This window comes from Podarcis raffonei, chromosome 17 (genome assembly GCF_027172205.1).
Source record: "Podarcis raffonei isolate rPodRaf1 chromosome 17, rPodRaf1.pri, whole genome shotgun sequence".
Classification (NCBI taxonomy): domain Eukaryota; kingdom Metazoa; phylum Chordata; class Lepidosauria; order Squamata; family Lacertidae; genus Podarcis; species Podarcis raffonei.
Genome location: NC_070618.1, coordinates 10,966,820 through 10,991,323, shown reverse-complemented (window position 1 = coordinate 10,991,323; position 24,504 = coordinate 10,966,820). Strand labels below are relative to the sequence as shown.

At 41.0% G+C, this 24,504-nt stretch overlaps 1 protein-coding gene and 1 long non-coding RNA gene across 4 annotated transcripts in view; one reads left to right on the top strand and one right to left on the bottom strand.

Annotated features, from left to right (window-relative positions):
• The window catches only part of KCMF1 (potassium channel modulatory factor 1), a 45,255-nt gene that overhangs the window by 1,009 nt on the left and 19,742 nt on the right, over positions 1 to 24,504 (top strand). Inside the window, exon 1 of one of the 3 annotated variants that reach the window (XM_053370301.1) lies at positions 216 to 320. The exons of the other annotated variants lie outside the window; for them this stretch is intronic. Coding sequence (XP_053226276.1) covers positions 314 to 320 — 7 coding nt within the window. The 5' untranslated portion in view covers positions 216 to 313. Of the gene's footprint in view, positions 1 to 215; positions 321 to 24,504 lie in introns of those variants that run through there. 3 annotated transcript variants of the gene reach the window in all.
• On the bottom strand, positions 4,477 to 4,836 carry LOC128404607 (uncharacterized). Its single transcript, XR_008328144.1, has 2 exons — positions 4,748 to 4,836; positions 4,477 to 4,642 (listed from the first exon to the last, which is right to left on the bottom strand). It is a non-coding gene; the product is annotated as an uncharacterized LOC128404607 (long non-coding RNA).

The following is a 24,504-nucleotide window of genomic DNA, read 5'->3' as shown; positions in this document are numbered from 1 at the left end:
CCCGTTTCCCGGGACGATCTGCGCCTTTATGGCGGGCGTGATTTGATACGGAGAGGAAGAGTGGACGTGAGCGAGCCAGGCCCAGCTGGCAGGGCAGGGAAGCCCATGGCTTGGCGGGGTTGGGGGGAGAATAGGAAGGGTGGGTTTTAGGGGCAGGCTTGCATTGCCGGACAGAGTTGGGGGTTGTTGTGGGGCACGTGGGAATGGCGTACATAAGGCTTCAGGGCTAACGGCAAGTGAGCGCTTGGGACTGGAGCCGGAGAGGGAAGCTACATTTCGGTGCCTAGGCTTGGTGAACCAAGAGGAAGGGAGAATGGCAGGTAGGGGTGGCTATGCGCAAGGAGAGGATGTTGGGAAAGAAGTGGGGGCAACGCAGAGGGAGGACAAATGTAGTTTGGCACTGTATTGCCGAAGGAAAATGGATGCATGCTCGTCAAAGTTATGGGTGGGGTGGACGATGATTAAATGGTGGAGAAAAACTGGCAGCAGTACCAGTGGGGATATATGCCTGGCAAGGAGGGTAATGTATGGGTACCAGAAGCCTGAAAAGTGCACAGAGGGCACTTTGTATGTGTGTTAATCTGGTAAGAGAAATGTGCACACAGAGTTGTGCCGAAGTGAAGTGTGGACATGTGAGGAAGTGAGTTTTGAAGAGGAAGTTGAAATTGGGAACACTTCAGAGTTGGTGTGACTTGCAGCATATGCTTCAGGGAATTCTTATTTTGGATGGCAGAGAAAGGCTTGCGATGGGTGGTAGCCATGAAGAGCAGAAGATAACGTAAAGTTGAAAAGGTTCCCTAAGGGAGAGTGAATATATAGGGCCGGATTGTTGATGTAGATAAGGGCTTGGATGATATTCTAAGGTGGTTGAATATACATTTTCATACTTTTTTGCTGTAAAGTTGATTGTAATCTGAGTAGCTGTTGAGAAACTAGTAAATTGCAATTCTATCTAATCTGATAGGTCTCCCCTAGTCTAGGGCAAGTAAGAATTATTTATTATTGACCACATTTACATTCTGCCTTTTTCTCCAAGTTGCTCAGTGTGGTTCTCCCCCTCTTCATTTAATCCCCCCAATAGCCCTGTGAGGTAGGCTAGTCTGAGAGGCAGTGGCTGGCCCAAGGTCAGCCAGTGAACTTCATGGCCAAGTGGGAATTTGAACTCTGGTCTCGCAGGTCCTAATTTGACCCTAACCAATGCACCATACTGGCCGACCATTCAAGTATATATTCAAGCGTCTTTGTGGCATATATGTGCATATGGGCTGATAAATTCACAATAGCTATTTACAATATGACACCTTAAAAAATAAGTGGCTAATGTGTGGTCCTCCTGATGTTGCTCTACAAGGACCTTCATCTTCCTTGATCGTTTACAGTTCTGGTGGTGCTTATGGGAATGGTAGTTCACCAAGTTCTGGAGGGCCACACAGCTAAACTTTCTTTCTTGGATATAATTGTATGCTGCCTTCCTCCTTTTGTTTACTCACATTTTGCAGCACCATAGAAGACAACACGGACAATAGTTCACTTTGCTCTTGATATTCTTTTTTTGTTGATGTGGAAGTAAATGGATGATCAATAATCAAACAGTGAGAGGAACTGAAAATTTGAAAAGGTTTATGGGTAATAGGAAGAATTATGTGTGACTAATGGATCACATTCTGTTTTGTTTTCATTTTTCTGGTGATGTTAATTAGCAATAAGATGACATACAGAAGTTATATGTAGTAAAACTTTTAAACAAGCAAGTACGAATTTAACAGCCAATGGATATGGAATATTGTCATGGAGGCAGATACGTATATATTAATGATACTGAGGAATAAGTAATCCATGACAACCAAAAACTTTTGTATTTAAATGTTAAATTTTGCTGAAAGTGTTAACTTCGATTACATGAAAAATAATCTTCCATTTTTTTACTAATGGTTGGTGTCTTTTTGATAGTTGGAACTCCATTAGCTAATTCCATTAGCAAATTCCAGCTATCAAAGGGCACCATGAACCCAACAGTAAAAGATGGAAGATAGTTTTTCAGTGTTATGTAAAGTTCAGTCTTCCATATTTACTATTGGTTAGTGCCTTTTGACAGTTGAAATTCCATTAGCTAATGGAATTTGCTGCCAGATGTGTCAATGAACACAGCTTAAATAACTTTACCAGGGGATTTGATGAATTCATGGAGAGGTATGCCTATCATGGGATGCGGGTGGCGCTGTGGGTAAAAGCCTCAGCGTCTAGGGCTTGCCGATCGAAAGGTCGGCGGTTCGAATCCCCGCAGCGGGGTGCGCTCCCATTGTTCGGTCCCAGCGCCTGCCAACCTAGCAGTTCGAAAGCACCCCCGGATGCAAGTAGATAAATAGGGACCGCTTACTAGCGGGAAGGTAAACAGCGTTTCCGTGTGCGGCTCTGGCTCGCCAGAGTAGCGATGTCACGCTGGCCACATGACCCGGAAGTGTCTCCGGACAGCGCTGGCCCCCGGCCTCTTGAGTGAGATGGGCGCACAACCCTAGAGTCTGGCAAGACTGGCCCATACGGGCAGGGGTACCTTTACCTTTACCTTTATGCCTATCATGGAACCTCCCTGTTCATAGACAGTAAGCCACTGAATACCATTTGCTAGGGGCCAAATGATATGGGAGTGTTGTTCCCTTTTGTGCTCTGCTTGTTGGCTTCCTGCAAGCCTCTGATTGAATACTGTTGGGGACAGACTGCTGGACTAGATGAATCCTTGGTCTGATCCAGCAGAGCTGTTGCTTTTAAATTAGTGAATAGTAAGTTATTTTACTGTTGTCCTTTTGAGGCTGAATGGTTCTTACAAGGGCTGCAATCCAGTTGTGTGCAGGCTTCAAGTATAGTAGTGGAATAAAGCTCCATTGTAGCTGTGCTAATTAAAATTATAACGGAGAGATGCCAAGTACGTCTGAGGTTTATATGTATCCTGTAGATGCCAGCTCTTCAAAGTGTGAGAGCTTTCTACTATAAATGACTGTAATAATAGCAGATTTCAAAGTATTTGCTTAAGTGTGGGATCTTGGAGATTCTGCAGCCACACAATCAACTTGGTGCATGTGCACATGTCCTTGTAATTTGTGAACTTCTGCCATTTTACAGCCTGATCCTGTGCATTTTTACTTGGAAGCCCCAGTTCAATGTTCGTAGGGCTGTAGCCTTAAAGTCAGTTTTAGTTCCTGCAATGAGATTTCAATGATGAAAAGAGATAATATTTTTTTTATTAATGTGGATCAACCCAAACTCAGACGCTCTTAAAAAATCTGAAAAAAAGTGTGATAATCTGGAGTGTTGTTTTGCAAATTATGGATATTATTCTTAGCTGCATCTTGTTTTAGTGTTTGCTGTGTTAGTATTTTGGTTGTTGTTTTTGTTGTGGCCAGTCCATAAGAGAGGACACTAAAATATGATGCAAACATGGCTACAATGCTTGTTTTGGCACCTTCTGAGTTCCCTGACCTTTTTGTCCACTAATAAATCTACATCAGCTGTGAAATTACCTGAGTAACTCCTGTTTCAGTGAGTAATGTTGATTTTCTCACAAGAAGTTATCTGGACACCCAGTTTGAGTCTTAGCAGGAAGCAAGTAAGAAGACAAATGGAAATACAGTAGAAAGTTTTTGTGCATCAGACAGCTGTTTAGAGAACTATGTGTTAATGATCTGAGAAGCCTTGGGTTACCAGGGTCCTGTTGTTCAGGAGTAGGTTGGGGTATATTAACAGGCGGCAAAGACTTGGGAACCAAAGCTGGAGTTCTAGGAAGTCAGCCTACTTAACTTTTAGTTGATCTGATACTGGATGTGGCCTCAGTGCCTACTAGAGCATGCTGACAGTTTATGTAGTGTGGCTGCTCAGATCCCTGCTGGTAGCTTAGTAAAGGAAAGCTTTGATTCTGCAACTAGTTATTGGCTTTCAGTGAAACTGCTTGCTGAACAGTTGTGTTTGATATATTTTCAGTGCTCAGGCCATATTTTTTGTTGCTCCCTCTTTGGGTTATGGCAGCTGAGCAATCTTGATCCTGGCTGTAGGTTTGTGGGAAGATTTGTTGGGGGAAAGTATCTGAAAGGCAAATTCTCCTCTGTTTTATGATAGTTCTGAACTACCCCATGACATTGTCATTGTTTTTAAAGAAATTGTTTTATTCATCCTTCAGTGCAGATGCATTGTAGTGGGGATGGCTTGGACTTAGCTTGATTCCACACTTATTTTGGCATTCTTTGGCTGGTACCTGGTTTTGGCACTTAGGATGCACAGCTCCAGAAACAAGTACATAACAAGTTTGAAACAATGTCTGTAATAATGTGTGACATTGCAGGTTTGTGTATTGCTCCAAATATTGTACAAATTGGTCTCTGTAATGTATGGATGTTGAGAATTGCCAAAAGCCTATCTCATCCAGAATTCTATTTACAACAGCAGTTAACCAGATGACCGTGGGACAAACAGGGCATCAAGCTAGCAGAGGTATACTGCCTTTGAATAGGAGGTTTGTTTTTAATTCTCATGGCTCATAATCAGTGAGATTCTTGATGCTCCATGAATTCTTCCAATTCTCTTTTAAAATCATTAAGATAATGGAAACTACATCTTGAAGTAGTGGGTTCCTTTTGATTGTGCTGACCCTGTCCTAATATAATGAAAAAGAGGAATAACTTGATTCAATTTATTCTGTGTACAGTGCATAACATAGCCTGGATTCCCCGTCCCTGGCCCCTAGTTCATAGGTACTCACAATTGTTGCAGGGGATGGGAGACCTTGTAAGCACTCTACTCTGCTTGTCATCTTGTACTCTGTAAAGCCACACTGACATTTGACATCACAGTAGACAAACAATCTGTAACTAAAAAATGAAACAACAGAGGTGAGTGGTGGAAGTGAAGGCAGGAGTTAACAGAGGAATAATGTTATTTCAGTTATACACAATTAGGTTGAGTTATGGAGGGGATCGTGAGTTGTGTCAAAGTCTTCACAGAAAAGCTTGGTTTTGAAGGAAAAGAGAGGGGGCACCATGAAGTTTTTCTGGAAGGCAGGGGAGAAAGTAATTTCAAGGAACAGGGGATCTTGGGACACCTGTGGGTAGTGGAGCTGGTGGAGCAAAGGTCACAGGCAGTCATATATAGACATGTAAAAATCAGAGATAAAGGAGGTTAAGGCTATGGAGAGGTTTGCAGGTAAGGACAAGGAGCTTATACCTGAGACTGGAAACCAGTGTAGGAATACAGAGAGGGGAAATATGAGCTTATTATCCACGTGCCTAAGCAGGAGGAGGAATACTGATCAAGGAATGTTGATCAATTTCCTAGGCTAAGTGGAGTGAGGAGGGCTGCTAGTTGTATTAATGAATCCCACTTTTCTGTTAAAACAACAGAAGCAGTTTACAGTAGGAGTATAAAAACACATTAAGGTAAAATGAAACTTCAGAAACACATAACAATATAATAGCAGCAATTAAAACTATCAAAAAGCGAGCTAAAAACTCCAGGAAATAACAGTTCATATATCGTACCAAACTGGGATTTTAAAGAAAGGCTTTACTAACTATCTGAAAGCAGGAGATAAGCATGGTAGATCTAAACCAGGAGGAAGTTTTCTAGACCTTTTACAATCTTGGTGCTACAATTGAGGAGGATCTGTCTCAAGGACCCACCTATCTGATCTTATGTATGAGTAGCCCAGAGAGCATGACGTCCAATTTTTTTTTTAATTGACATTTTTAGTAATCTAAAAGTGCAGTAGCAGGATTTTACATTGTACCATATACATAAAGGTAAAGGTACCCCTGCCCGTACGGGCCAGTCTTGCCAGGCTCTAGGGTTGTGCGCCCATCTCACTTAAGAGGCCGGGAGCCAGTGCTGTCCGGAGACACTTCCGGGTCACGTGGCCAGCGTGACAAGCTGCATCTGGCGAGCCAGCGCAGCACACGGAACGCTGTTTACCTTCCTGCTGGTAAGCGGTCCCTATTTATCTGCTTGCACCCGGGGGTGCTTTTGAACTGCTAGGTTGGCAGGCGCTGGGACTGAACGACGGGAGCGACCGCCGCAGAGATTCGACCATGCGATCGGCAAGTCCTAGGCGCTGAGGTTTTACCCACAGCGCCACCCGCGTCCCATATACATAACAACCAATAAATAATAAGAAACAGAATTAGTGACACCAAGACATCCATGTTTCCTTAGCTGGCATGAATGTTGAATATTGAACACCTAAGTCTGAAGCAAAGGAAATAAAAGTTCCACCAGATGACATAAAAATGTTCTGGATCTTCTGTCCGTCCTGTAAATATGCAGTTTTGATATGCAGGTGTGTTTTTTGGGTGTTGTTGTCGTTTAGTCGTGTCCTACTCTTCCTGACCCCATGGACCAGAGCATGCCAGGCACTCCTGTCTTCCACTGCCTCCCACAGTTTGGTCAAACTCATGCTGGTAGCTTCGAGAACACTATCCAACCATCTCGTCCTCTGTCGTCCCCTTCTCCTTGTGCCCTCCATCTTTCCCAACATCAGGGTCTTTTCCAGGGAATCTTCTCTTCTCATGAGGTGGCCAAAGTATTGGAGTCTTGCCTTCAGTATCTGTCCTTCCAGTGAGCACTCAGGGCTGATTTCCTTCAGAATGGAGAGGTTTGATCTTCTTGCAGTCCATGGGACTCTCAAGAGTCTCCTCCAGCACCATAATTCAAAAGCATCAATTCTTCGGCGATCAGCCTTCTTCATGGTCCAGCTCTCACTTCCATCCATCACTACTGGGAAAACCATAGCTTTAACTATACGGACCTTTGTTGGCAAGGTGATGTCTCTGCTTTTTAAGATTCTGTCTAGGTTTTTTGGGTAATCTGTCCTAATTTGTTTAGGGCTTTAAAGGTTAGTATGAGCCCTTTAAATTGAACCCAGAAACAAATGGGCAAAGAATACAGATAGAACAATATTTCTTTTTTTTTCTTTTTTTGTCTCGATCCCTGAAGATGCCAGCAGCATTTTCCATTAATTGAAATGTCTGTGTTTTCAAAAAGGCAGCCCCATGCAAAGAACTATTGCAGTAGTTGAGTCTGGAAGTAACCAGGGCATGGGTAACTGGCAGTAGGTTCATCTTCTCCAGAAAAGGCTGCAGCTGATGAACCAGTTAGAAATGATAAAAGGCCCATTGCCCATTGCCACCTTCATTATCAGAGAGGTAATGGATGAAGGGGTACCCACAAGCTGCATACCTTCTGCTTCAGGGGAGTATGTCTAAAATAGGTTAAATACCCTTATGAAGAAATACTGCTGGACAATATTTTTATTTTATCTGGATTACATGTGAAGTTAGGATTTCTTGGTGCTGAAGTTGAATCTGTTTAAGTTATTCTGTTTGCTTAAAAAAATTCCAAATGATTTCGTGACACAATTACAAACTTTGACTATCAGTGCTGTTCACTCCAGCTTGCATTCTGTGCATTAACTGGCACTTGCCAAGTATATACATTGTTGTTGTTGGAGTGTTCACTGTTTACTTCCCTCCACTGTGAAAAATATTCATGTAAGACTATCCCATGCTTTTCAGCTTTGCTTAACTACTTAGTAGTTTGTAACACCCATCTCCTTATCCTATAACTGCTAAATTTCCTTAAGAGCATTTAGTAATGCACAAAGTCTCTTTGAAAGCTCAAACACAAAATGTCAAGACTGTCTTTGTTCTTGACATCCTCAATGTATCTCAAGAGGCTGGTGAAGCAAAACTTCCCATTGCAGACTGCTGATTCCCCCCCCCCCAAAAAAAAGCAAATGATTTTCCTTCTATATAAAGCCTTCATATCCTTAAGTTTACTTATCACTAATTTATCTGATGGACATGTTATTTCCTGAAGACTCTTGTTTTGAAATTCTACACAATTGGCTACTACCCTATTGGCAAGGAGGCAGGCAGATTTTTAGAAATCAAGTGTTACCATATTTTAGTCCTTAAAATATTAAATTGGATTGATGACATTCCAACCCTAGTTACTTGTTGCTTTGAAATTGAAATTCGAAATTGTCAGTTCTAAAGCCTCATCCTTTCTCACCTCTATCCTGTTTTAAGATTAAATGCTTGAAAATAAAGGTTCACTTGTAATCATCTTTCTAGCATTTTATGTAGTAAATAAACATGGATGCAAATGACTTTGCTTCACCACAGTTTCCCTTTCATTAGTACTCCTTGCATATCTTTGTTACCTACTGATCTCACTGCCTCTTTGATGGGATTCTTGTTACTAATGTGTATTTTTATTTAAGTTCTGAACTTGAGTTATTGTAGTTTTATAAGTTGAAGATCTTTATCAAGCAGAGGCCCTTGGCTTTTGTTCTTTAGTTCGCATACAACATGGAATAATTTGTGGCCCCCAGGAAGAGAAACTAAATCTTTACATCCTTTGTTTTAAGACAGCCAGAGCACAATCTATTCATATATATATGGCCAGGATGTGGGCATATTACATATTGGAATATGCTGAATGTGTATGTCTTTACATTTTCCTGTTGGTGCAGTTTAGATTAGCAATTCAGCTATTAATGAATTCTATTTATCAGTAGCTAATGGGATGAACTGCACTTTGAACCATTTTACTTGCTAAATGCCTGCCTTGGAAGGCCTGCGCAACATCATGGTTGTACAAACGTAATGATCTGTGCAGAACAAGGACTTAATAAGACATTAATTTTTTTTAGTCTTGTCTGCTGCTCCTAAAGACCTTATACCCAAGGTAGAAGTGGACGCTGAGCGGGGTGAGATATATTCCTGATTCTCTGGTTCCTGCCATCTGTGATTTTTTGGAACATTGTCAGTTATTGGCCTTAAATGCACAAAATCATGGGTGGCTTATGAACGGAATTATAGAATAGGCCTGAGTCCTCTTTCATACTTATATTTATAACCCTTCCTGTCAGTACTGAATACATATTGAATAAATATTCCAAGATTTATTCTACAACTTTGTTTACAAAGTGTGTACCTTCTTACACTGAAAGCTTGAAAGTCTTGTAACTTCAGTGGTTGGAATTCAACATATGTACTGTACATGATGAATGAGGTCTACTCGTGCAAGAGGACTTCCTCCCCCTGTGTTTTTGAAACACCTTCAACTTCTACACAGGAAACTAATTCAAACTCCAGAAATATAGTTTCTGTGCAGCATTACTCTACACACTTCACAAAGCTTAGAATCTTAGAATTATAGAGTTTCAAGGTACCAAAAGGGTCATCTAGTCCCCTGCAATGAAAGAATATTTTGCCTTACGTGGAGCTTGAACTCATAACCCTGAGATTAAGAGTCTCATGCTCTACCAACTGAGCTATCCTGTTTTTAATCAAGGAGTAATTTGCACTGATATTTTCTGCGCTTAATATAGTTTGCATCTGCCATTTGTTCCTTCTTTTAAAGAGACAAGATAGTATCATTTAGTAAGGCCAAGTGGGTTGAGCAAGTCCTGTGCTTACCTTATGCTGGGTCGAGATATATCACAGAATCATAGAGCTGGAAGAGACGACAAGGGTTGTCTAGTCCAACCCCCTGCAATGCAGGAATCTTTTTTGCCCAGCATGGGCTCAAACCCATGAGTCTCATGCTCTACCAACTGAGCTATCCTTCTCACATTCTGCTGCTGTGCTGGCAGAATGGCTGCCATATCCAATACAGGTCAAGCATATGTGAATAGGGCATATTCAGTAGAATGGTGGGCTCTCCCTGTGTATTTTGCCTGCAGCAGCCAAGAGGCCATCTACTTGGGACACTCATTCACCTTATTCAGGTGATGCCTTGCAGCAGCTGCTGCTGCTACTGCTAATGGCTTTTCTCTCAGAGGGGTAAGAAGTATCTAACAGATGGCCTTAATGGAAAACTTGTACTACCAGAACATACAAATGCAATGAAATGCAAATGCACTACCAGAACATATAAATGCAATGCAAAAAAAGCAACACCCGCCTGCATAATCTTTTGAAATACAGCCCATTGGTGGGTACAGCCCACCAATCAGAGACACTTCTAACAGCCAATGAAATCACCATGATGAGCACACACTTCTGCACCATCATACACGCAGCAGCCAAGATTACACCAGGACACCCCCTCCTCATCAGCCTCAGTGACACCACCAGCAGTTAGCCCACTATTGCCAGTCTCCAGACATCCTTAGATTGCCATAAGGGGTTCCAGTTCCTTAAAGCTTTTCATAAGCACATACACAAAGGAATGGAAGGAAGATACACACAAGACTTGCATATATTTCTGGGCAGGCTTCTTCTGCAGAGCAAATACAGCATTCCTGCAGTGGGTTCAGGATCTACAAGAGAAGGAAGCATCCTTTTACAAAGCAGCCAAGGGGATGGGCCAAGACATGACAGCAATGATACATACACAGTGACAGCCTTCAGTGACATTGTAGGAGTTAAAGTCCTATGAAGGAGAAGGGGATGGGACTGGCCCTACTCGCCTTTTGCATACATGGAAAAGCTTAGTCATTTACAGTGGACCCTCTGGATATGGATTTAATTCATTCCGGGGGTCTGTGCGCACCCCGAAAAATATCCAGAGGTGCCACTTCTGTGCATGCGCACGATAGGCGAAACCTGAAAAAACACTTCCGGGTTTGCCGCTTTTGCAACCTGAACTTTACGTTACTCTAGAGTAACGTAACCTGAGGGTCTACTGTTTTTATTTAAATATTTGTAGGACACTTTACAGGGATTAGTCCTTGCAAGGCAGCTCACAATATTAGTTACATTCAAGTGTAATTAAACATTGAAACATCTAAAATTATTATAGAATTGGCAAGAAAACACAGTATCAACAAAAAAGGTATAAATATAAAAACAAAAACAAGCTATACAGAAAGTTTAGAAGACAACAGTGAAACAACAAAATGCTCTCTTCCCCTGTGTTGCGGGGTGGAATATTTTCTGTTTCATAAGTTAAGTACTAAGAGTGAATAAATGCCAGTTGCAAATACAGCATTGGCTAAGCTTGAAAGTTTCAAAGTTTTTAGCTTTGTTTACTACAACAAGAGGCCTGGAAGGTTGCATTTGGCCCATGGACCTGAGCTTTCCCATCGCTGCTCTATAGTGCATCAGAAGGATTTCCAATGCAAACTGAAGAATTAACCTAATTTGCTTAGGAGAACCCACACCATTGCTTCCTCCACTATCTCTTGAGATATTGGAATAATGAAAGTTTTCCTGTCTGGGGTAGTTTTAGGAGTTACTGGGATCATGTACATGAAGCACTCAAAATTTGCTGTATAAAATCAGAAATGGTTTTTTAAAAAAACATTGTTACTGGTCTTCTTGCCAAATTGAATTTATTTTTAGCCTTGCACATCTTTGGGTAGTTCTCAGATCTTCTACTTCAGCTTCTTATTAGACTTCTGTGTAACATACCATGTTTAATTTAGAATCATTTTGCATTTGAAATCTTCTGCAGTTTGTGGAATTATTTTGGCCCTTTTTGTTGTAAGTGTGCCATGCTGTTTACACTCCATGCAGCTTGCAGGCACTTCTAACTGCTGATGACGCATTGGGCAAAAGATTCCTTCATTGCAGGGGGTTGGACTAGATGACCCTCGTGGTCCCTTCCAACTCTACAATTCTGTGGTTCAATGATTCTATGAATAGCAATGCACTACCAGCCCTCATTTGATTTTGTTTTAATTCAGATGCTGCACTAGATTTTATAGTTGTGTTGTCCAGCGACACAATGTTGAATTTGACCACTGTTGTGCTTAATTATGGTCAATGCTACATTCCTTTATTCAGTTAACAGACACGCAGAATCATTGGGTTGGAAGGGGACAAAAGGCCTCTGCACAGTCTTGTTTGGTATCATTTTCTTTGATTAAAAACTGAGACAAACAAGACAAATGCTCTTTAATCTCCTTTCCATCCTTTAGGTACAGTGGCTCCACATGATTTCTGTTCTTTTTATATATGAAACTGCAAAGTCTCTTGCTAGCTTCAAGGGATTCTTTTATATTCTACACAAGGATGAATTTTACTTTGCCTTTAGCTCTTCTTTCTACTTACAACTCCTAGTATAGGCTTCTTATATCACACTGGTCCAGAGCAGACTTTACATTGATAGAAAGTTCACCCATAGTTGCATACATACATCATTTTATTTATATGCCGCCTTTCCATAGTTAAAACCAGTTCAAGGCAGCTTACAACATAAAAATTATAATTGCAAACATAGCAAAAGTAGTTGTAAACAATAAATAAAATATCAAAAAGTACACAACCAAATTAAACAATTTCCATATAAATCGTGATAGGATCTAAAATAAAGGTACAAAAAAATAATATTAGTAGCAGCAGCAACTCCCCCCCCCCAAAGAAAACCACCTAAACCAGGGGTCAGCAAACTTTTTCAGCAGGGGGCTGGTCCACTGTCCCTCAGACCTTGTGGGGGGCCGGACTATATTTTAAAGAAATGAACAAATTCCTATGTCCCACAAATAACCCAGAGATGCATTTTAAATAAAAGCACACATTCTACTCATGTAAAAACACCAGGCAGGCTCCACAAATAACTCAGAGATGCATTTTAAATAAAAGGACACATTCTACTCATGTAAAAACAGGCTGATTCCCAGACTGTCCACGGGCCGAATTGAGAAGGTGATTGGGCCGGATCTGGCCCCTGGGCCTTAGTTTGCCTACCCATGACCTAAATGGTACCCTAGTCCAAGGGTCTGTTCAGCAGCATTCGCTTTTGTAGCTGGAGTCATTTGGGGCCTCGCCCTTTCAGGGCAGGTGGCAAAAGGCCTGCAAGGCAGGGAGCCGGTATTCCAGGACTCACAACCAAGATGGTCTGATAGTTATGAGATCATTAGTGGGACATGAAGTTGCCTGTCCTCTATCTCCGCTTACCCCCCACCAACATACTACAGTGGTGCAGATATTTACTATTGTTAAGGTTAATTAGAGTTCCCTCTTGTCAGGATGTCAGACACCTACCGATGAACATTAGCCACGGAAATATGAAATCTGGATTGAAGAGCATAGCCTTTTCTGCATCCTGCTTCATTTTGAACATTTTGCTCATATTCATATTTTTATTTAATATTTGACTAATAATATAGCTTCTTACCTGATCTTTCCTCCCTTTCAAAATACAGCTCTTCAGCAGTTCAGAATTGTCACGTTTGGACTAGTTGTCTTGCGTGTCAGGAACTGCAGTTCTTGAGTGACAGTGATGTATTGGCCTGGGCATTAGGCTTGCATCTGAAAGATCTTGGTCAAATCCCTAGTGAGCCACAAAGCATACTGATGACTTTGGCCAAGTCACTGTGTATCAGTTGATTCTGTCCCAGAGGTTGTTAGGAGGAGTAAGGAGAGGGGACCCTACCCTGTCTTGAGCTCTTTGGCAGAAAGATAGGATAAAACTTTAATTCTGAAGAACAGAATTAAATTGACAGAGCAACAGTTTTTGAACATCTTGTTGTCTGAGATCTCCTATACATTGTAGATGTGAAGAAGTATAATTATTTGTTAAAACTTAATTATTTTTCTAAACCTGTCAATTTGGTAGTTTATGATGGAGTAAATGGTGTCTAACATGTTTTTAAAATGTCTGATTTCAAGAGAGAATGGAGGTATATGGCGGAAGGAGGTTTTCTTTGAAAACAGTTGAAAGAAAATTCTAGGTACAGCAACAGCTTATAACTTACAAAATCCATGCACTTTGCAGGCTCCTGGGCTAGACTGCTCTGTACTATTTTGGAGATTACAAAATGTGGATAGAGAGGATTTCAAGCATTCCCTAGGAGACCTGGTACAAAAAGTTTGATGGACCACTCTGTGTACTAATATGAAAATACAGTGGCTTGTGTGGTTTATGATTATGGGAGCTGGTAAGAATACAATGAGTGTGTTTACAAACAGTGTGTGGGTGGTGTAATGCGGTGCTTGACGATTCATAAGTCTAAATGCAGGATGAATCGGAATGGGTGTTTTGTCTTTAGGAAATGAGACTTGTGAACTGGTGCAAAGTATTCATAGGCATCAGTTTTTGAAAAAGGTGTCATGTAGTCTCTTGAATTTATTCCAATACATTAAATTGACAAGGAGTTCAAACTATCTGAGGAAAAGGTACTAAATAAAGTAAAACAAGGAAGCATATGGCCTGTGTGCTGGATCTGGCCCACCCGTCTCCACAGCTTTATCTCCAATTCCTGGCATGATCTTTTAAGGGCAGCTTGCTTTATTGTTTCATCTCAGGAGATAGCAGAGGTGGGAGAGAAAGCCCCTGCCTGCTCTTTAAGTGTAATGGGCAGCATTTTCACTCACTCCAGCACTAGAAATGTTGCCTTTTAGTTTGCAGCTCCTTTAGCTGAGGTTCAGGAAAAGCAAAACTAAATGCTGCAGAAATTGTCTTCACAGTTGCATGGGAGGAGACAAGGGAGAGGGGAAGTGTGAGAGCTTGATACTTGCTTAGTCTTGTTCCAGCTTAAGCATAAGTGACATGCATGTGTGTTTTATCAATATAAAGAAAAGAAGGAAAAAGAAGACAGTGATCAAGTAATTACCTGAAAACCAGTAAAAATTTCCTTCAATACTTTTATTTAAAGAATTGGAACCGAAAACTATTTTTATTGTGGAACTGAAGTTAAGCTTTCCCATAATTGTATTTTCATGCTAGAAAAGGCTTAGCCTGTTGAATTTCTGTATGCCATATTAAAGGCACAAGAATCCTGTGTCCCTCCCCCAATGTCAACCATAAACTGAAGCCTAGGTGAACCTTTTAGAGACCGAGTGCCCAAACTTCAACCCCAAACGCACTTATTTATCGCAAAGTGCCAACACAGCAATTTAACCTGAATACTGAGGTTTTAGTGTAGAAAAAACAATTCATACATTAACATCTTTTGTCTTAAAAGGAAAATGCAATAACAGAGCTTTCAATGATACAAACAACTTTTTTTGAAAGGTAAAAGTTTGCATTTGGCATGCTTTTGAACAATTAATGTGATTTTTGCTGTTGTATGCATGCCGATAATTTGTCTAACCTTGCTGAACTCAAGGCGGCTTCCTCCCAAGTAGAAACAACAGACTGGCCAGAGGCCCTGGCGCTTCAGAAGTTGACAACTGCTCACCAGGGTTACCACCCGAGAGCAGAACAGGAAGGCAGGTCGGGCACAACCAAGCTTGATGGCGGAGAGGTGGAGCTAGCCCAGAGGCGGCCGTCAGGTTTGGTTGCGGTGGCAGGTGGGCTTGAGTGACTTGAGTAGCGGTGGCACAGGCTTTGGATGCAGCAGCAGTTTCCCAGCATGAGCCCTCCTCCCCACACCCCACCCCCGGTGCAGCCCTGAGGGTGAAAATGGTGCCCTAACAGTGCTGGGACCATGCTGGAAGCGGCCAGGAGCCTCCTGCAGTGCTGGAGTGCCAGTTTCACCCCCCTAGCTATGGCCCTGCTGGGGTGACGGTGTGTGTGCCCACAGAGAGGGCTCTGAATGCCCCCTCTGGCACATGTACCATAGGTTCGCCACCACTGGCCTAGGCTGTCAAATATTGTTGGATTACAGTAGCTCTCATAAGCCTTAACCATTGACCAGCTCTTACGAGCTCCCTGGTGTCCAAACAACTCACATATGAAACACAGCTCTGACTCCAGTCATTGGCCAAAAGCACTGTGACTAAAAACACTCAGAGGTCCTCTTAACGTTAGGTAAATTTTAAATTGAAATACAGTCGAACCTCCGTTTACATAACCCTCTGGTTACGTAAACATTGAGATGCGTGCACGGCAAACCAGAAAGTATTTTACCAGGTTTCGCCACGCGTGCATGTGCAGAAGTGGTCCCCAGGTTGCGGAAACTTCGGAATCCACCTGGACCTCCGGAATGGATCCCGTCCGCAACTGGAGGTACCACTGTTTTAACCTATTCTAGTATTTTTTCCCCCAGAGGAGTAACCTCTTTGTAGCAGAAAGAACACTTTGTAGCACCTTAAAGACTAACAAATTTAAGTAACTAAATTTGGCACTGTTTATATACTTTAGAAGCAACATGTATATATTTTGTAATAACACAGATTAAATATTTGTTTTGCAACTATGGATTCTAAGAGCATTTAGTATGTGCATGATACAGTTAATTGTATTGAAGCTGCATTTCTTAGTGATGGCAAATTTAAAATCTGGCGGCAGAGTCCTAATCACGCTTCTCATGTCAGCTGGTCTGTAGCAACATTTTTTATTTCCAGAGTGCTCCTGTTCCATTTTCTGGTTGCTTTGTATTCTGTGATCTGTTCAAGCTTTTTATGAAAGGAAGATTGCATAGAAGAGATCTCCTTCCTGTCTATGGTCCATAGCCAATGGTAGTGAAGAACCCCATTGTTGTAGTATTATTGCTGCTACTACGTCATCCATGTACAAGATGTTTTACACAGAATGAGAGGACAGGCCTATTTCCCAAGGGGCTTACATTCTAAGACTCGCATTGTTCTAGGCATGTTTTGTGACAGGGAATTTCATTAATGCAAGCAGTTTCTGAGCTCTGGAAGCAGTACTGGGCCTAAGATTTCAGTTTAAAACTGCCACTGCTGGAACGAAAGGAGAAGCTTTTTTGCCTATCCACTTCCAGCCACTGTAGGAGGACTGAAGAAGGGACCCTCATGAGAATATTATGGGGGTGGGCAGGGGAAGTAGGGTTTTGTTTTTTGCAGTCTTCAGATGAGGACTAGACCATGTGAAAAATGAATATAAAATGAAGTTCATTCATTTTCAGCTTTATATTATTATTGTTTTTAAAAAGCGCGCCTAGTCATTCCGTTGTGGCACCTATAATTTAGTTTTAAGGTGCCATTTCGCTCCTAGCTTTCATATATCAGTTTCTAACGCTGCTCTAAAAATGGACGTGAGGGAGACAACAGAGGAAGGAGAGGGAAGCTTATGTGGAATAATTAAGTGGCTTTAGGTGTCCCTGGTCTCAAGAATGCATTCTAGTCTAATGGTTTCAGTTCCCTGGTTTCCCTTCCTATTGTGAAGGTGGGAAATTGCCTGAAGACAGGTACAAACAGGCAAGCTGTTCTTCAAGGGGGGGGGTTATCAAATCATAGGACTGAGCAGAATGAGGAAGCAGAGCCAGATTGATAGATGTCCAGTGGGAATTGGGGACCAATTTTCGAGTGTTGGTAAAGGAAATCAGAGTTGTCTTTAGTTTCTATTTGTTTAAAGGGTTAAAACACTTTTAAAAAACCTCATAAAAGTATTCCCCACATTGTTTTACCGTTATTTGAAGTTAAAGACAATCATAACTATTAGGGAAATTTTCATATCTTTGAGATGCATTTGTATTCAGTAAATGTTTTGAGATCATGCAGGGCAGATGCAAACTGAAAAAGTACTGCAGTTGTTTGTTATGGCGTGTTTCTGTCATTTTACTAATTCAAGAGTGTATGCACTCCATTAATTGGGCGACCTGAGGGTATAATAGTTTTCTGTCTGTCTGTCTAATTCAGTTTGGAAATAGTTTTCCAGTGTAGACCAGTTTTTGTGCAGAATTGTGCATCTTAATTGAAGTCCTAAAAGGGGTAAAGCACCTTGTCTACTTTGTTAGCCTCAGTAAACAATAATCACCCATCAAAATAGGACAGTGGTAGTATCAGTGGTGTCCAGTGGTAGTATCCTGGTTGTTGTGGATGCAAGCAGTTTTATTCTCCCAATTTCAAACTTGTGTTACCAAAAGCTCCTTCACCAGCCCCACCTGGGCAGACTGCAAAAGACAGAACCATCCAGAAAAGGTCTGTTGAACAGCACTTTGTAGATGTTGGGGTGGGGAAGAAATCTTTATTTGCCATAATCTCTGCCACAAGAGGAAGGTGGCATAATGAGCTGTGTTTGATCAGAATTGCTGTGATTTTTTTGCCACCTGGGTTTTAGCACCCTGAAGCTCTGATGTATACCAAAGATTGGAGCAGACTCTCTGAAGCTGGAGAGGGAGCTGGAGAAGAGTCGCATCAGCCACCTGGTGTTGTGTCTCCATTCTGCAGAGTAGCCAGTGATTTGACAGGACTGTTAGCCATGCCAGCTGGAAAGCCCCCTCGGGTCCCCAGTAAGTCTATTAGTCTCCCTGTGTGTGTATCATTCTAATAAGGCCACCATCCTTGCATGGAGGAGAAGCCACCAATAATCTAAACCTCGACAGGAAGTAATCTTGACAATGACAAGGTGTTTGCTAATAAATTCCTCACCCTCACATTGCTGTTCTCCTGCTCAGTTGAGAAAATTGAGTATGTCTTGCCATATGTTGGTACACGCCTTTGATTGTCATGGTTGCAAAATGGAAACAAAGCAATATTCCCCTCCTTTACTTTGCTGCAAATGGTCTTATGTACATAAGAGTATATTGGAAGTCTCACTGAAGTTAATATTCCTTGTGGAAATATGTGTCACTAGCTCTGCTAGAATGTGGTTTGCAGTACGTATCTGAGTGCACATCTAGTTCAAAGTAGTGCAGTGCATTGAAATTAGATCTGCTTTTGGATGTGTTTTTGATTTAAGCTCTCAGGTGTGTATATAAATGCTAATATGTATCTTGGCTAGATAATTTTCATTTGCATGGACATTCCAACACAGCTAGTCACACATAGCCATGACTAGAGTTAGAATAAGGTAATTGCGTATTGTGGTTTTCTCATTCCACAACTTGGTGCTTTCTAGATGCTACAGTTTCCATAAGCCTGATCCATCACAGCTGTAGCTGCTATAGTTAATAATTGTTGTTGTTGTTGTTATTTCATTTATATCAAATCTTTTCCACCAAGGAACATTTTCTCCAGGTTTCTCCCCCTCCTCTGTTAATCCTCACACAACCCATGTGAGGTAGGCTAGGTTGAAAGGCAGTGACTGGCCCATGGTCACTCAGTGAGCTTTATGGCCAAGTGGGATTTGAACCCTGGTCTCACAGGTCTGACATTCTAACCTCTCTCTACACCACACTCATAGTTAGTGTTTTCATCAGTTGGGGTAACTAATGCTACAGTGTTGCCCAGTTTTCCCTGTTGTACTTTTTGTGTCTACAGTGGTACCTCGGGTTTAGAACTTAATTCTTTCCGGAGGTCCGTTCTTAACCTGAAACTGTTCTTAACCTGAAGCACCACTTTAGCTAATGGGGCCTCATGCTGCCGCTGCGCCATTTCTGTTCTCATCCTGAAGTAAAGTTCTTAACCCGAGGTAATATTTCTGGGTTAGCGGAGTCTATAACCTGAAGCATATGTAACCCGAGGTACCACTGTACTTTGAATGGAAGACTAGGTTGCCATTTAGAAGCCTTTCTAGAAATACAGTTCCCTTAAATTGAACGTCGTCGTAGTTCAAATGGACATAAAACCTTGGTGCATGATACCATGATCATGGGCAAATCAAGCAGACTTCCATGGGAGAAATATTTTTGTTCAGTCTTATTCATAGGTAAGGATTTTAAGGTGAAGTCCTATATCTTCATTGATTTTTTTAAAAATATAGTCTAGTTCAACTAGTAAATTACATGTCCAGTGAAATTCTGTGCATACTTGGAATGAGCCCCATTGTTGCTCCTTAATAAGTGTTCATAGTACTGCAGCCTGCATGTTAAAATGTCCAACAGGAAAGCTCTTTTTGCTTTTGTACCAGCTGAACTATAAGAAATTGGGTCAGAAACCAGTAAGAGATGGTCGCTCCTAAGGTATTTGTCTGAGGATAAAGCTGATAATTGCTCTTGATTATATTGTTTCCTTGTCTTCAGCATTGGAAAGTAGTTTTAATGAGTGAGGTTGCACAGTTATAGACAGGAAGCCCAACTGAAATTAGTTGGACTTAACTTCTGAATAAACATGCTTGGGAACTTGCTGCATATATGACTTCAGCATATAAAATGTGTCAGAATTGTGAGAAAATTGAACTATTTCCACCACATTATATTCATTGGAGCCTGTTCAGAATCGTAGCTTGTTTGTATTTCTCCTCTGCTACTCATATCTGTGTGTTTGTTTTTTGCCAGAACTATTTTATTTGCCCTTCCTGTTTTTACCTTGCAACTTCTCTGTTTTTCTTCATGGCAGCAAAGTGTTACGTCCCTACTCAATACAAATTAGCCTGTTGTTTCTGCACTAGGACTTCCCCTCATCCCTAGTTAGAACAACTGAAATCTGTTTTGTAGTGTTTTTCTGGTACACCGGCAAGCCTTTCAGTCCATGGATATTGTTCAGTGATACGCCTTCTTGAATTAATTATAGGAATGAACATTTCAAGACATTATATTGGGTGCTTGTGAAGGAGGCTGTGGAGTCTCACATAAACAAACTCTTTGAATTCATATTTTTATTGATAACTTTAATTATCAATAAACATACATTCAGGAATCCTACCTACAAAAAACTACATTTATAAAATATGTAATATGGTTTTTCCATCACATAGCAACAACAACAACACCCCCATAAGGGTATAAATATTTTTTGCCCCATAAGCCACCTCTCAATGCTTGGTAAACATTGAAATGATTTCAGATATAGTGGATTGAAATGTCCTTTGTTCCTAATGCAATATTAATTTTATTAAGCCAACAATGAACTGAGAACAATTCATTAGTTTTTCATTACTCTGCTATTAACATTATTGCTGCTACTAAAAAAATTGCAACTAATTTTTAGTCCTTGTACCAATATAATTTAAAATTTTCTAAGACCAATTTTGAGCACAGCAGAAGGCAGAGAAGCCACATTATAATAACATGAGTATGTAGTTAAGGAGTAAAGTTAATCTGTAAGGCCTAAAGTATAATGTCAGCTCCTATACAAGTTGAAATTATACTTAATACTAAAGATACATTTAGTGTGGAAGTCCAATGATCTCACTAATAAAAGCTAAGGAGAAATTAGGACTTTGGGTGAATTTAAAATGAAGACAAAACCAAACTTACAATGTTTTAACATAATGAGTAACAGAGCGGGAGTATTTAGTATATTTGGAACAATACAGAACTGTAAATCTGTACATTTAGAATCTGTCCCCCACCTACCCACAGGCATAAATGATGTAAGATCCAAGTTTCTTTTCAGTTTTAACTAGATTTTGAAGTATGGGGTTCTTGGAGACTTCTTTGTTTTGTGGAAATAGGTGTGATAAAAGACGCATACTATTCCCAGTTTGTTTTATATTAGGCTGCCAGTATCTGCAGCTATAACCTCTTTCCCCATGTTACAGAGAATGTTGGAATCTTTCTTTGGATAAAATAATTACTAAAGTATACAAATTAATATGATTCAAAACTTAAACAGGGTAACTTAGCTTTTCTAAAAGCATTATTTTATTATTGTGCAGCTCAACTTGATGTCAGAATGCTTAAAGGATGGTGATAAATCTTTTTACTTCCTAATTGTGCAGGAGGGTGTCTCCTTTATCATTAAAATACTGTACATTCTGTGGGCTCTGGCTAGTCAAAGGAAATGAAGTGATTACAAAAATATTGTGGTAAGCATCAGCACTTAGTTTGTTTTATGCTTAACTGTAAACTTATTCCAAACTATTTAAAAAATTTAGCTAAATTGCACCCTACGCCAGTGTTTCCCAACCAGGGGCCATGTGACCCCCTGGGGGCCCCCTGGATATTCCAAGGGGGCCACAGGTGAAAATCACGTAAATGGGGGTCACAGCATGAGGTTAGGGGATCGCCGAGGGAGGTAAAAAGTGAAGGGGGGGGAGAATCATTTCTTTTAAAAAAATCCTGATTGACTGGCAAGCCGCTTGGTCAATCACAAGTGGGTAACCCACCAGGGCTTAATGCTCCTTTTTGCCACATGAGTTTTCTTAGAACAGTCCTGGTTTGTTTCTGGTGGGAGAGAGTGATTGCTGAGCCTCCCATTTTGACCAGTAGAACCTTCAATCCAGAACCCCCAGGTCAGGTACGTGTGGTGGTGGGGTGGCAATTGGTAGGGCTGGGCGAGTCTGAGCTGCTTGTTGCTGCCACCAGTGTAGGCCTGACTCTGCAAGGTGCAATCCACCCCAGCGCCTGGCAGATCAGGGCTTTCAGATGTTGCCAAGGGACACGGCTTGGCTGCTTTGGCCCAGCTCTTCAAGGCACAGGGTGAAATCCACCCCATTCAGTGCCTTGCTGAATGGGGTCGTCTGGTGCTGATGACTTGCATCTAGTAAATACCTAAGTGTCTACTCAGAAGAAAGCCTCACTGAGTTCAGTGGGCCTTACTCCCAGGTAAGGGTGTGTGGGGCTATGGGGTTTTATCTAGGCAGCCAGGACTCCTCGGGATGACAAGATTTTTTTGCACCAGGTCAGTGAGGGCCACTTGCTTTTTAAAATTTTCCCATATATACAGAACTCCCTGTGTGCCTTTTGGATTGTATCTGTAGGTTTCCCCCTCTGTGTCAAATAACTGTGCTCAAATGAATGTTGTTTACTTTTTATAATACATGGAAGATAGATCTCCTTTGGGAGGTTCTGAACTCTCCTTTCTTGGAGGTTTCTAAGCAGAGGTTGGATGGCCATCTGTCATGGGTGCTTTAGCAGAGTTTCTTACATTGCAGGAGGTTGAACTAGAAAGATGATTCCATGTTTTTCTGCTCTAACTATTTCATTATGTTCCTATCATTTTATGTAATTGTATTTTGTATAAATTATAAAAAATATAAATAAAACATGTTCTATTTACAAACAAAACATTTAAATAGGTATAAACCTTTCTACCGGTAGGACAGGAGGGGACATGGGTGTAGCCAGAATTTTTGTTAGGGGGGCAGGTTTATGTTGGGGGGCAGAACCTAACCTCAGATTTATATTGACTTGTATTGCTTTTTACTTATGGGGGGCAGTTGCCCCCCTTGGCTACACTCATGGGGGGCCACAGTTGGAAAAAACCACCATTCTGAATTCAAAAGTTCTGAAAACCGCAAAATGATAGCTGTTGGCAATGATGAGAACATGGATGTATTTCCTGTACCTTGAACTTGTCATCATGGGTTTATTTTTGAGAAGTGCAGATGTTTTTTATTTTTATATTGTATTCTGAAAACTGCCATGAACAAATGTGGAATTCCAAGATGTGGTTTATTACTGTACATAAAGGCACATCCAAATCAAACATTTCTCTTATTAGGACTGAAGAACGTATTTTTTCTCCCTTTATTGCTTATTCATCTTCTAGAAGTTGAAGGGGGGAGGGACCGTTGCATATCCTGATGGCTTAATTAATGCAGTGTCGTGTGATGCTTTTGAGTCAGTGTGAAATAAATTTCCCTATAACTAGGGTTGCCACATTTCAAAAAGTAAAAACCAGGACACCTCAAAAAAATGGTCGAGCTTTTTTAAAAAATTGTTGAGAGACATTTGGGTCCATTTACGAACACTGATTACATAATTTTTAGTTACTGAATGTATTTTAACTAATTGATTTAAATTAATATTGCCAAAATATCATTTATAGGTATTTTAATAGATACTGTAATAAGTTTAACATACAAATTTATTAACCCCAAACTACCATGTAGTATTAAAAATCACATTTGCTTCTAAAAATACTTTTTCAATCTCTACTGTAGTAGCATATTGGAACCATAGTTGTCTCAACCAGTAAAGGAGTGTAGACTTCACTCTCAGCCACATCTATTACAATTTGACTACCATTGTTTAATTAGGAGAAATTCTCAATTTGTGGTCTGCAAGCTTTGTTCGTGTGGTCACAGAAAGAGTCAAGAATATTTGACCTTGGCCCTGTGCTTGATTAATTTTTTTCTGATGGTGGAGAGTGAGGCTGTTTTGACCAGTGCCAGATTATTGAACTAGATAACAAGGCTCTGGCATGGGGCCCTTGACCTTCATAGTATGTTGCTGGTGATTACTGATTTCTCCCTAAACACCTGCCAGTTAAGGTACTCATCTTAGCAGTCTAGCCTGGTTTATTACAAGATCCACAAAGAACCGCAGCAGTTTTCAAGTGGCCTATGGAAAATACAGGGGGGAAAGTGAGAACGATTGGTCAAATGACACTTTAGCTCAATCTGCCAGTTTAAAATTGATCCTTCAAACAGAAGAGGATTTGCACCTTCATGGACTGGTGTAGTTTGGGTACTGGAGTCTCTTGAACTTCCTTGCAACAAGTGATCAGATTCTTGCACCTACACTGGAAAGATGTGTAAGTGGTGTAAACTGGGCTATTCCCACTTTATGAATTGTAAATCAGTGTTAGAAACTTGGATGCAATCGCCAAATGACAGCTTAAACCTGGGTTATAGTCGCCACAATGGAATATCTAGGTGCCATCCCCTCCCCCCATCGCAATGCTGAAAATAAATTGTGTACAGTGGTACCTGGGGTTACATACACTTAAGGTTACATACGCTTCAGGTTACAGACTCTGCTAACCCAGAAATAGTGCTTCAGGTTAAGAACTTTGCTTCAGGATGAGAACGGAAATCGTGCTCCGGCGGCAGCAGGAGGCCCCATTAGCTAAAGTGGTGCTTCAGGTTAAGAACAGTTTCAGGTTAAGTATGGACCTC